The sequence below is a fragment of the Vespa velutina genome, chromosome 2 (genome assembly GCF_912470025.1).
Source record: "Vespa velutina chromosome 2, iVesVel2.1, whole genome shotgun sequence".
Classification (NCBI taxonomy): domain Eukaryota; kingdom Metazoa; phylum Arthropoda; class Insecta; order Hymenoptera; family Vespidae; genus Vespa; species Vespa velutina.
In genome coordinates, this window is record NC_062189.1 from 13,432,547 (window position 1) to 13,446,256 (window position 13,710).

The window sequence follows — 13,710 nt, forward strand, 5'->3', positions numbered from 1 at the left end:
TTTAACTAACGTAATTATTGGTCTCTACTTCTAATGAATCTTTGTGATTAATTATATAAATAGTATAAATTATATATATGTATAAATACAGAGAGAGAGAGAGAGAGAGAAAAGCAAGTAAAAAAAAATAGGGAATTTCAATATCGTTCGTCGATAATACGATTTGTTAGAGAAACAGGATAAATTTCGTCAGCTCTCAATTATTTACGATTCGATATGGTAATATCGATTGGTATTACAGATTCCTTACTTATCAAGGATATTCCATATGCCGATAAAGATGATGCTGATAAAGAAGTTCTCTTCTACAGTCGGTAATATCTAACCTCGATAAAATAGAAATCCATTTTACGAACAGATAAATATTCTGGATAACAATGATAAAATTGATAACGTTTGATAACGCCGATAAAGATGAATTCCTACTTTATCGATGTACAATGCTAGAATTTAATAGAAACTTTCAAAAAAAAGAAAAAAAAGAAAAAAAACATGATATATGACGATATACTGATTTAATCTACGATATGACTAAGAGTTAACGTCGCAATCGGACACGATTATAATTAAAATTTCACTTATATCGATACGTAGAAATAAATGGAATTGCATAGAAACTCGTGAAACCGTGTTATTAGACTCGTTAAAGTATTAAGTAACCGCTTTAATTACAAGCCGTATAATTTATGCCTAACGAAGGCGTCTAGAAGAAAATAGAACGAAGAGAAAAGAAGGAGGAGATGACGAATGACTCTTCTCTTGGCAAAGTAGGCGTCTGTCGCGACTACTTCTTCTTTAATTTTGGAAGATAAGGAGAGAGAAAAAAGAAAGAAAAAAAAAAAAATAGAAAAAAAAAGAAAAGAAAAACGGACTAGACGACAAACCACCCCTCTTTCTTCTATTTCTAAATTTCTCTTTCTCTCTTTTTCTTTGTCCCTATCTTTTTTCACTTCTTTTACATCCTTTCTTTCCATCCTTTCACAGTTATCGTCGTCATAGTCTGCGTCAGTCTACCAAAGTAATTCACCTGACGCGATGAGGTCACATCGTTCGCCGAGAAGCAAAGATACGGTCGGTCGCTTGGTTTAGCTTGGCTTGGCTTGGCTCGGCTTGGCTTGGCTTGGCTTGGCTCGCTTCGGCTCGACTCGACTCGCTTGCTTGCTTTTCAGTGTTCTCGACGTAAAAGAGGACGAAATAAATTGAAGAAGGGTCATTTGACTCTTTCAACGGGGAACTACCACCCTGTGGGCGCTGCCGCGAAGATCGGGCACGCGCTGGATCCTCGAGAAACCGGTTCCGAATGACCGCTTACAAAATCGTTTTTACCACGCCGAGAAGACCTTAACGATCGATTTTACTCGCGTTATTATCGTTATTATTATTACTATTACTATTATTGTTGTTGTTGTTATTGTTATTGTCATTGTTGTCACATATATATATATTAAAAAAAAAAAAAAAAAAAAAAAAAAAAAAAAAAAAAAAAAAAAAAAAAAAAAAAAAAAAGAGAAAATTTAGATAAAAAATTCTTTGAATCGAGAACGAACTAAAGAATTTCATAAAGTGTGTTAAGATCTATTTTGCTTAAAAAAAATATAACGATGATAATGTCTAAACGTTAATATTAGATACTAATCTTCGTTATCGTTACTTCATCTAATTTCGTAATTATATCATCATTTTGTATTTTCTATACTTACATTTAATATGATCTCATTTTAATTCAATGTATACCGGCTGTCTCGTTTTAAACAATATGATCTCAAATATTATCAATTATTATTGATTTTATAAATAAATGTTTCGAATAAAAATTACTAAGTTTTGAACAAAAAATGTAATACTTATTATAGATATTTCATAATGATCGTTGTTATCAAGATATGTGAAGTTGTAATAATAGTTTCATATGAAAATCGTTATTTTAATACGAGCAAAGGTTGTAAAGAATATCAATATAAACTCAATGAGCTCTTACGGTATACATTTTTCATCAATATTGTATGAAGTTATGGCGCCTCAAAGTTTAACAAACTGTCTAATCGTAATAATGTTCTTTATGGCTGCTGAAGGGCACCGTGCTCCAAATGATTACAACTTCGTGAATATATGAACAATAGTAAATGAATAAATCAATAAATAAAAAAAAAAAAAAAATAAAATAAAATAAAAATAAAAAACACAAGAAAATAAAATTGGTTTTGTGAATTCATCGATTATCAGATGTTATTAGAAAAGTTGATCGCATTATTAGCGATTACATAATTATTTAAACTTCAAAATGCTTATAACTCGATGAAATATCGATGAAGATATATTTTGTAACTGCTCATTAAATTCGTATTAATATTCTTTTACAACTTTTGTAAAATATCGATTATAATTAAAAATAAACCATTATAATTTCGTTATCATAATCGAAAAATAATACCATCAATGCCATCTATGAAATAGTACCAAATAAATATTACATACTATCTACCTTGAAACCTAGTAATAACTTTTATTTAAAACACTTTTTTATAAAACCTATAAGCTAGGCTGTCTTTGATTATATTATTTAAAATGAGACACCCACGTACACCTACCCACCTTACATACATACATACATACTTACACACATATACACACATACACACACACACTCTCTACTATCTTTCTTTCATTGTCAGACAGAATCGAAAAGAATAAAATTCGCTAATCGGTAATTATTATAGCGACTATTTTTATCTCTCGTTATATCGAGAACACCCCCTCACTCCTAAGTAGAAACACTGCTACACCTATTCCTTTCTTTCTTCATCCACTTATCCCAGTTATTTTAATTGGATGGATCTAGAAGAAGAAGAAGAAGAAGAAGAAGAAAAAAGAGAACGAGAAGAATAAAAAGAAAAGAGAAAGAAAAAAATTGCGAAATATTTTTTCGGGGGATGGGGGTAAGAACAGGGGTGGGGAGGGGGGAGGGGGCGGGCGTGCGTGACGATGCGTGCGCGTTCGTCTTCTGCGTGTCTGACTACCGATCGATAACACTTTTAGTTTAACCATGCGAATATATCGTTCCACGAGTGGTTCGCGCTTTCGATGAGCATGCTGACCAATCGATACGGAATGTTAAACTTCGTTGTACAATTAATTAGGCGAATAACGGATGAACCATGATTTAAAAGGAAAACGAGTCGATGAGGAAGACATGACGGCGAAAAATAAAAAAAGGACAGGGAAAGAAAAGAAAAGAAAAGAAAAGAAAAGAAAAAAAAAAAGAAAGAAAGAAAAAAAAAACAAAAAGGTTGTCGATGACGATGTCGATGATGAATATCCTTCTAATGAAGAAGCTTGAAAGTTCTCCGCGATGTTTTTCATGAAGAAAGCACACGCGTTTCCACTTGGCGGCTTCTTTTCTCCCATGAGAAAGAAGAAAAAGATAAACGAAAACGAACGTAGGTAAAAAAAAGAAAAAGCAAAGCATGAATAAAATAGGAACAGTCGATGGATGAACAAGTTAATGGAAAAGGGTTAATAAGTGGGGAGGGGGGAGGGGGGAGGGGGTAACCACGTGACGTTATACGGATTAAAACTTTCGAACGACTAATCGAAAAATTTTTTCCTTCCCTTAAAGTAAGAATTTTTGAATTTATAAGATGAAAAATATGAAGAAGAAGAAGAAGAAGAAGAAGAAGAAGCGAAGAGGGAGGAATAATAATAAAAAGAAAAATAAGATCTTCCGGGTAATGGAATATTCTTGCTCACGTAGATCGACTTTTATATTTTTCTTTTCTTTACTTTTCTTTCTTTGCTTTTTTTTTTCTTTTTTTCTTTTTTTTTTTTACGTAGAAACGAACGAGCTTCTTAAGCACCCATAAAAGCGTGCGACACTATCTATATTATACGCTGGGGCAAATGTGTCGTCGCAGAAAACTTGTGTTTGTAACGAGCCATCGTAAAAAGTAAATAAGCGATGTGTCTCTCTCTCTTTCTCTCTCTCTCGAACGTGAATTGTTAAATGAGAAATTAATCTTAGTTATGAAGAATTTCAAAGAGAGCGAGATAAGTAAAGAAATAAATAAATAAAACAATCAATAGGACGGACGGTCAACTTAATGAAAATAATGAGCTATCATACATATATAGTGTGTCTTTCTCTAATTCGTTGCTTCGTTGACTGCCTTTGTGGCACGTTGAAACATTGAAATAACTCGATAATGTTAGACATTATTATCGTTCCTGTGCTCGCATTCTCTCTATCATTCAGTTATTTCTTTTTTTTTTTTTTTTTTTTTTTTTTTTTACAATAACACAAAACAAAAAAAAAGGATTAACAAAAAAAAAACATAAAAATAGAAATAAAAGAAAAATAAAAAAAGAAGAAGTCGTCAGACGTATCTCGTACTCGACAATTTTCAAAGCTTTCGCGAAGAAATACGTCGTGACCTTCGAGAGAAACTCGGACGATAACTTGGCTCTTAGTTGAGAAAGAGAGAGAGAGAGAGAGAGAGAGAGAGAGAGAGAGAGAGAAGGAGAGAGGGAAAGAAATAGAGAAGAATGGCAGCGTTGTAAGCAGGAAAAACCTAATCTATATACATACATATATATATGTATGTATATATATATATATATGTATGCGCCGTTATGAGAAAAATTTACATTACCGTTTCTCCTCTAACTATTACACCCTCTACAGACAAACGACGAATCTTTTTCTGTTATTATCATTATCATAATCATTATTCGTATTTTCTCGTTATTGCGGTTAAAACGATCAACGTATGATTGACTCCATACAAACAAATTATTTTCTAACGCTACTTATTCTATCTCGTACATCAAAAGATAAAGAACAAGAAAAAGAAAAGAAAATAATAGAATAGAATAGAAAATACGACGAGCAATAACAAAAATCTTAGAGTTAATTTAATCTAAAAAAGAAAAAAGAAAAAGAAAATTGATATTATTTCTTATCTATTTAAATCAGTAAACGAATACATTAATAGAAAAAGAAAAAGTAAGAGAGAGAGAGAGAGAGAGAGAGAGAGAGAGAGAGAGAGAGAGAGAGAAGGGGGATAGGGAGGGGATGGAGAGAGCTCGAAGAGAGCTTACGATAAGACCTTCTACCAAGAATATAGTTAACGAAAGGAGGACACACGAATAGAATCGATCGTCTCTCTTATCGTTCCTAGCATCCGAATTCTCCTCGATGTACCAATGAGATAACACCTTTGATACGTGCTTCGATATCGTAATGACGTAATAAATAGATTTTCTTAAAATATTATTTCGAAAAAAATCGTTCCTAATTGCCTCGTTTGGCCTCCCAACAAAAATTTCAGAAATTATAAATCAATTAAAATTTTTCAAAATCTTAAATTAAATTATTTCTTATTTTCTCGTTATATATTTTGAACAAATTACGAAGGCAAGTAAAAGAGAATTTTCGTGCATTCTCGATAAATTATAAATATCGCAATTAGTTTCTGCAATTTTTTTTTTTTTGTTTTCTAAAAGACCTTACACTATTATTAATCTCTCTCGCATTATTATCTTAATTAACATCCATCGATAATTGCTTCCTAACTAACATCGAAGGAATTTCAATCATAATCAACATGTTAATTACTAAATTAAAAATATTAAAATAAAAAGAAAAATAAATTGAAAATCGTGTATCGAAAAACGCTCGACACGATAACATTCGGGAAGATAAATCATTATATTTTCGTTGAATAAAATAACTCAACTATACTTCCGAATTATTTAACGATATATAGTCGAGATATAATGCGTTCGTTTGACGAATCGCATCCATTATCGTCGAACATGTACAGGATGAGCGAGCGAACTCATCGATTACGTTAACTGTCATTAGACCACGTGTTTCCGGCTCGAAAAACGGTTTGCATTGATTACAATCCATCAGTAAGTGTATGCCGAACGTAACAGGGTGCGGTTAAGCTCTGTTACGTCGATTAACTTCATTGACCTCAAAATTGGAATCGAGTTACGATAAACAGACAGGTATGTATCTCGTTCGAACTGACCTATATCATTTGGAATCATTCAAATTGAACTACGTTACGCAAGGTTGCGTTCTCTCTTTCTATCGTAACGAATGATTTTTTGTCTTTCCTTCGATTAAAATTACGACTCACCGATATTCTCAACGAAAAATCCATTTCCACGTTTTTAACAATATCGTCACAGATTCGATTTCTATATACTCACCTGAAACAAAACAAAAGATTATCTTAATTTACGTTCAAAATGTGTGTATATACATATATATACATATATACACACATGAATTTATATATATATATATATGTGTATATATATATATTGTACGTGTATGTACAATATATATAAAAAGAGAGATGACGACAGTCGACGCGCAACGATTAAAACAATAACGTCATTCTTTTTTATTTATATTGATCTTGAACTTAGGGCCATCAAGGGAAGTAATCGATAAAAATTATTAAGCGTCATTGAACCGACGTCGTACCTTACAGGACGATAATTAGACTATGAGCGATTGGATTACATACGGTCACATGGCAAATACGAGATCAATCGACCGAAAGATTAACACATCGGTAAAAAGCGAGTACTGATAAGAATGTCATTATATTTGTCGATTTCGTCGAACATATATTTCTTATTCACCTGCAAATACATCTATCGATGTTTACGAGCTAAGAAAATATATTGTTCTTGTGAAAACATAATAATACAAACGGGTCGACTAATCTTGTACGATAAGGCTTCCTTATCGAAATGAAACTCTGTTAAATATTTTCCCCAAGACTTTTTCTTCCCCAGTCTTGCTTTATGAATAATAAATAAATAAATAAATAAATAAATGAATGAATGAATAAATAAATAACTAAATAAATAATAAAATGACACTTTTTCATCATTCATGAAAATAAACTCACATAGCCAGACGTTGCCACGGGGTGCCGTTTGAAGAATGTTGAAGCGTAGATTAAAATCGAGACCAGCCAAGTCCTGACGCAAACGACTGCTATCCATAATTAGTGCTCTTTCTGGTAGCAGGAAAAGATGATCACTTCCCTCAAGGGGTCCCAGACTTCGGGGCACCCCTAGAGGTCCAGAACGGGCCGTCAACATTCTGCTAAGGCGTTCACAGTCTCTACTAGACCCGACCTCGACCTCGACCTCACGTTTAAGCTCACGACCAACCACCGTACTAGAATACCCCTCCTCCTCATCCTCGACCAGTGATCGCTCGAGACCCGACACCCTGCCGATCGACGGTTTCGACAACTTTTCAAGACTAGAGGACTTACGACAACTAAACCGATCGAACGATCTTTCCCACCAAGTCCATTTATTTATTTATTTATTTTTTTTTTTTTTGTTCTTTTTCTTTTCTGACGTTTTTATGACGTTTTATTTCTCCTTTCGATATGTTAACTTTAATTCCTACTACGTTCCTGCGGTTTGATCATGCGTGAAATAAACGACGATTCCTCTTTATGAGAATGTTGTGGAATATTTCTTTTTTTCTTTTGTTTTTTCTTTTTTCTTTTCTTTTCTTTCTTTCAAGATTTTAATTTCTTCGTTTGTATTCTGTTACATTCGTACTTCGTATCAGCGAATCGTAAAAATAAACTGATAAACAAACATATGTTTTTGAGAGTTCGTTAAGAAAACGAGTCTCGATATATATATATACACACATATATATATGTATGTATGTATGTATATATATATGTATGTATGTATATATATATATGTATGTATATATATATATATATATGTGTGTATATGTAAAAATCGGAAAAGATTCAAATTTGATCCGAGTATTTATCGAGTCTGAAAAATACGGGAGAGTTACGTTTGTAAATAAATAGGATTAATTCGTACTACGCGTGGGAAGAATTCAAGCTAATTAATCCTTCCACATAGTACCGTACAGGTCTCCTTCAAAAATCGTCAATGATTGGCGACCTACTATTGAACTTTAACTCAATGTCACAGTATCATATTTTGTAAACGAGTGGCTTCCTAAAGTGTAAAAACAAGCGACGCGTAAACATCCATCTCAATTTATTAAAGATTAAGTAAGATGGAAAATACTGATTTTCCTCGTTAATTGAAAGCTCAGTGATATAGAAGGAGAGTCTTCTCTTTATTTTAATGAATTTTGCGACCTCATCGAGTCGACGAATGTTCCGGAGCAGTCGAAGATAAGAGAAAGAAGGAAAAGCCAAGTGGAAAAATCGAAGTGAACGAAGAGACGAGGGTCGAACGAGATGGGGTTTGCTCGACACATGCGTATTTCGAACGACGCCAAAAGCAAAAGTACTCTCGTCTGCTTTTATTCGCCGATGCGAACGAGACGTCACTACGAATATTTACAATTTGACAAATTAAAAACATTTTCTGATTTTCATTGACAAATAAAAGGGAGCAAAAGATAAAGAAACAATATATATAATATAAAATACTTGAAGCTCGTTGCCTTTAAGACTTGTTCCATGTAAGTTCATTTTCCTGTTCGACATCGAATAAGAAAATTGAAAAAAAAAAAAAAAAAAGAAAAAAAAGAAAGAAAAACAATACAAATATAGTCGATAGAAATATGAACTACGCTATTAGATAGTTACTATATTTTATACTAATATTAAATTCTTGATCTAAATTCATCGTGTTATTGGCAAATGTTATCGCCAACCACCAACGGGACGACAATCAAATATCGACGAAATAAATTCAAATTCTGGCAAGCAATAGAGCATTCCACTATTTCGATACTTCTCATCTCGTATCAACGTAACGATCACGATGCATTAGAGTGAAATAGCTTTAAACGTAATAATATATGAGACCTGTAAAGTTTCTACATGTATATATAAATACGAATCGGTCTATCGAAAGTAAGTTGTAATTACAGATACTATCTCTATCCTTTTATTTCCGACTAGGAATACTACGTAATAATAATAACACCTATTTATCGCTATGCATCGAGCTACTGTTAGAAAAAAATAAAAATATTCTCGTGCGCGCGTACACGTGACTTGTGAAAACAAAGGATTAAACTGATTATTTAATAATAATTTTATGTTCCGAAAAGAAAATCAATGATTCGTCAAATTCTAATCTCCTTTCATCGTCCAACCTATAACGAATTACGCACTGTTGCGCGCACTAATCAAAATCGATGTATCGAAATTTAAAATAAACGCGTTTTACGATCGAGAGATGTGATATAAAAGACACTCGAGGCGCGACGGTCGGCGCTCAACTGTGAGCACGTCGAGCCTTGCTCATGTATACTGTGTATCGCGCCGAACGTGCCGAACGATTGTCCGAAGATTAACGAAGATGCCCGATCTCTCGCAGATTCACCAATGAACGAGAAAAATGTATTTTTTTTTTTCTTTTTTTTTTTTTTTTCAATTTTAATATTCATAAAAACGAAAGTATTTATTATATAATCTTTGTTTGTACATACGTTCGATCGTGACCACCCTTTTCATTAATTTCTCACAACTTGTATTACCTTTTCTACCCAAATATGATGTAATATATATTATATATATATATATATATATATATATATATATATATATATAATATATATATATATATATATAGAGTTAATAAAAACAAAAAAGAAAAAAAAAGGAAAGAACGATTTCTCCGACATTTCTTTGTCCGAGAATAAAAAAAAAAAAAAAGAAGAAGAAGAAAAAAGATCACGTGATAAATGACTCCAAAGAGCGGGAAGATTCGATTTCTTGAACGTGTGCAAGTTCACATTTACTCGACACTATCTCGTCGATGATGCGAGAGCATAGGCTCGTCGTGTTCGTTCCCCTGTTCCCTTGCTCTCCCATCCATGCGATTCGGTTAGTATTAATCCATATAAAGTGATCGTCGAAAGAGGCATCGAGGAATCATCGTAAAGACTTGACACGCGAGGCACGCACACGGAAGATCGAAAGTCATTAGTAATAGTATGCTTGATCCTTCCTCTCTTCATATATAACAGTATATACATGTATAATCCATGGATGAAATTTCTGCCACGCTAAATTAGCCCATCGACGTTCTACTTATGATCTAAACGACGATGTAATGACCCGTTACTTTGATATTTTTTTTATATTAGAAAAAAAGTGAAATGACCGTGCAAAAAGATGCGTCATTTTGTTCTCGTATTCGTATAAAAAAAAAAGCGACGAATAATCATATTCAAAGATCCTCGTAATTCTTTATTGTTCTTCGTAAATCCTCGAAGGACATCGATCTCTCCTTCTCTGCCTTTCCCCCTTCATCCTCCCTCTTTCTTTGTTTCTAGAAGGAAAGAACGAAGGAAGGAAGGAAGGAGAAAGATAGACATAGAGAGAAAGAGAGAGGAGAATAATTTCCTTCTTACGTATATAATCCTCTCTGGTTTCGCGGAATTCCAAGTTTCGCGAGGAGAAAAGGATTGGTCCGGCTCGAAACGAGGCGAAAGTCAAATAACGGTCTAGCCATTAAGCATAACGACTTTTTCAGCGACGCGGCAGGTTTAAAACTCGTGCAAAGCGTGCACGAGTTCGCAACTTCGCCGTATCTTTCTTTCTTTCTTTCCTTCCTTCTTTCTTTCTTTCTTTCTTTCTTTCTTTCTTTTTTTTCCTCTACTTGTTTATCGCACGTTTAGTCAGGTCGATGAAACGTTCGTTCGTCGAGAGAGTTAGCAAACGTTCGATCGGTTCTTGGAAAGCGTTCGCATACGCGGAAAATATGTAGTTCGGTATGCCTTAACTCTGCAAAGAGAGAGACAGAAAGAAAGAGAGAGACAGAAAGAAAGAGAGAGACAGAAAGAAAGAAAGAGAGAGAGAGAGAGAGAGAGAGAGAAATACGTTTCGAAAGGCATAAAAGCTAGGCCCGTGCAATAAATCGTAAACGGCGATGACGGTTGCACGTTCTTTCTATCTTTTCTATATTTCTTTATTTTTCTATATTTCTTTGAGTATACAACGAACATGATGATATTCTTTAGCTTACGATTTCTCGCTTATTCGTGGCCACCACCACCACCACCGCCACCGCCGACTCATACCACCCACGTGCCTTTCCGCTTCGCGATTCTTACACGGTTACACCGCGTGTGCGCCACAGTACCGTTCCTCCTATCTTTTCTCCCTTCTCCCTTCAGCCCCTCCCTCTCTCTTCCTTTCTTTTATTCTCTCTCCCTTCCCTCTCTTTCTCGCTCTCGCTCTGTTTGTGTGTATATCACTCTGTGTGCACATATATATATATATATATATGCAGAACTTTATGTCTTTCTTTTTGGTCTGTCACATCAGCTGCATCCTTCTTCCTTCGGTGACGATGGACTTCGATGCATCGAACCAACCCGTTAAAGTGAGAACGAACTTGAAAGCAGAATTTTTATTCTAATTGTTTTCTCAATGATTCTATATATAGGTCGACCGAAAAGTAATGTCGTTTCTGCGCATGTCGATATTTTGATTGTGATTAAAAATAAAAACTTGTTAAAAATTTTATTCGTTTGAATTTAATTTAAGAAAGCGACATTACTTTCCGGTCCACCTAATATACATATATACACACACACTATATATATATATATATATATATATATATATATATATGCACACACACACATACACTACGTAGACCATGACCTAGAACTAGATGGATCGAGAAAATAAATATAATGGTAATACAGAATCAAGGAAAATTTAAAATTACAAAAGAGAATAGGAAAGTTTCGATTTGATGGGGCTTTATTCTTTTCTCTCTTAACTTATGATCGTTCCAAATGAAAAACGACCGCCGTAACAAACATCGTTTCGGTATTTTGCAAGAGTTTTAAACTTAATAATGCTGGATTTATAAAGCTTTCTCTTATTAACGCATTGCGAAACGCATTCCTTGCTCATAACCTACTCTCGATTCGACTATATATATATATATATATATACACACACACACGCACACGCACACTTTTCCAATCGAATTTTCTTATCACTACATTTTGTCAATTGCTTCGTATATTACGAAGGAAAAAAAAGAAAAGAAATAAATTATTACTAGGTTTATTTGTTTGGTTGTTTTCTTTTTTCTTTTCTCTATTTTTTTTTCTTTTTCTTTTTTCTTTTACAATTGTAGAAGGCTGATCTTACGCAGACGATATCACAGAAATATTCTCAATAAAATGCTCTAAATATATCTATATCTATTACAGATTTTGTTTAAAAGAAAAGAAATGAAAAAAAAAAGAAATATAGTTATTAGTTAATCATAGCATTTGTTAGCATCATAGTTTAAGATAGATAAATAGAGAGAGAGAGAGAGAGAGAGAGAGAGAGAGAGAGAGAGAGAGAGAGAGAGAGTATCGAATTACTTCCACGAGTTTTAAATCTATCATAATTATTTAGATTTAATGATAGTTTCAATTAACGTTACGCTAGAATCGTTCTTTTAAGAATCACGAATTTGATACTTTATTGCCGTTATCTAAGGAACGTAAGCATATGACTGATACACGTCACAAGTGTCTCATTTCAAATGTAGTAAACATAAAGAATCTAGGCACAGAATAAAAAAAAGTATCAGCATAATTCAAAATCTTATTGAGATTGTCGAATTACTTCATTTTGTTTTTTATTTTTTATTTATTAATTTTTTTCTTTCTTTCTTTTTTTTTTTTTTTGCTATTCTTCAATATACTCGTTTAAAAACTTTTTTTTCGATGTTCTATCTGCAAGTAATCATTTTTTCTTTTCTTTTCTTTTCTTTTCTTTTTTTCTTAAATCTTTGACGCACTTTATACGGTAGATCGATTTATTCAAAAAAAAAAAAAAAAAAAAAGAAAAAGAAAAAAAAAGGGGGGAGGGAAAGGAACTAGAAAATATTCGTGAAATTTTAAGTACGTACGAACGACGTTGAATCTTCGGATAGAAACGGATAATCGGGATTTATAGGGACTCGAATAAAATTCACCGCGACCGTCCGTCGATCCGATTATGGATCTCGAAGCAATTACCGTACGAAAACGATCTCTTTTAAACCCTCTTTGATTCTTCCAATCTAACAAAACGATGTTCTCTTTCTGTTTTTTCTTCTTTTTTTTTTTTTTTATTTTATTAAGCTTTTTTTTTTTTTACCACGTCTATTAGAAAATTGACTAATAATCCTTGGACAATAATTCCATAAAACAAATGGATCGATTTTAACGAGAGTCGTTAAAAATCTTAACTTTTCAATTTGTAGAGTTATTTATAAAAATAATCACCTGGGGATAAAAAGTCCGAACGGCACGTACGAATTACTCGACACACTTCGTTGGAGACAATGAATTTTTTGCTTTATTTCCATTCAGCGCAAATGATTTTTCCAAGTTATTTGTTTTTGCTACTTTACTTTTATTTATTCGTTTATTTTCTCTCGTCAATAAACGACGACGATTATTCCCTACGGGGAGAACACTCAATCTATTTTCTTCTTCGTTCGACGATTCGATTAATGTGTCTTGTATTCGTACTTGGACCGAACTATGGTTGTCCTTCCTCTGCAATATGAATATACGTACCTTTGCATTCAGTGTCTTACGATTAATATGAAAGAGACGACATGTCATCGATTCGATCGACATATTTCATCTTTCATTTTATTGTTTCTGTTCGTCATAGAACTCAGTTATCGAAGGAAAAGCTTATTGTAAGGAGA

The 13,710-nt window shown here is 33.2% G+C and overlaps 1 protein-coding gene across 7 annotated transcripts in view; it reads right to left on the reverse strand.

Annotated features, from left to right (window-relative positions):
• LOC124957755 (MAP7 domain-containing protein 2-like) overlaps positions 1 to 13,710 on the reverse strand; it is a 97,319-nt gene that overhangs the window by 73,281 nt on the left and 10,328 nt on the right. Inside the window, exons 1-2 of one of the 7 annotated variants that reach the window (XM_047515028.1) lie at positions 9,143 to 9,448; positions 6,930 to 7,629 (exon numbers count right to left, since the gene is read on the reverse strand). The exons of 3 other annotated variants lie outside the window; for them this stretch is intronic. In XM_047515028.1, the coding sequence (XP_047370984.1) occupies positions 6,930 to 7,125 (196 nt within the window). In that variant the 5' untranslated portion in view covers positions 7,126 to 7,629; positions 9,143 to 9,448. Of the gene's footprint in view, positions 1 to 6,929; positions 9,449 to 13,710 lie in introns of those variants that run through there. 3 more of the 7 variants (XM_047515027.1, XM_047515030.1, XM_047515034.1) reach the window with 3 other exon arrangements.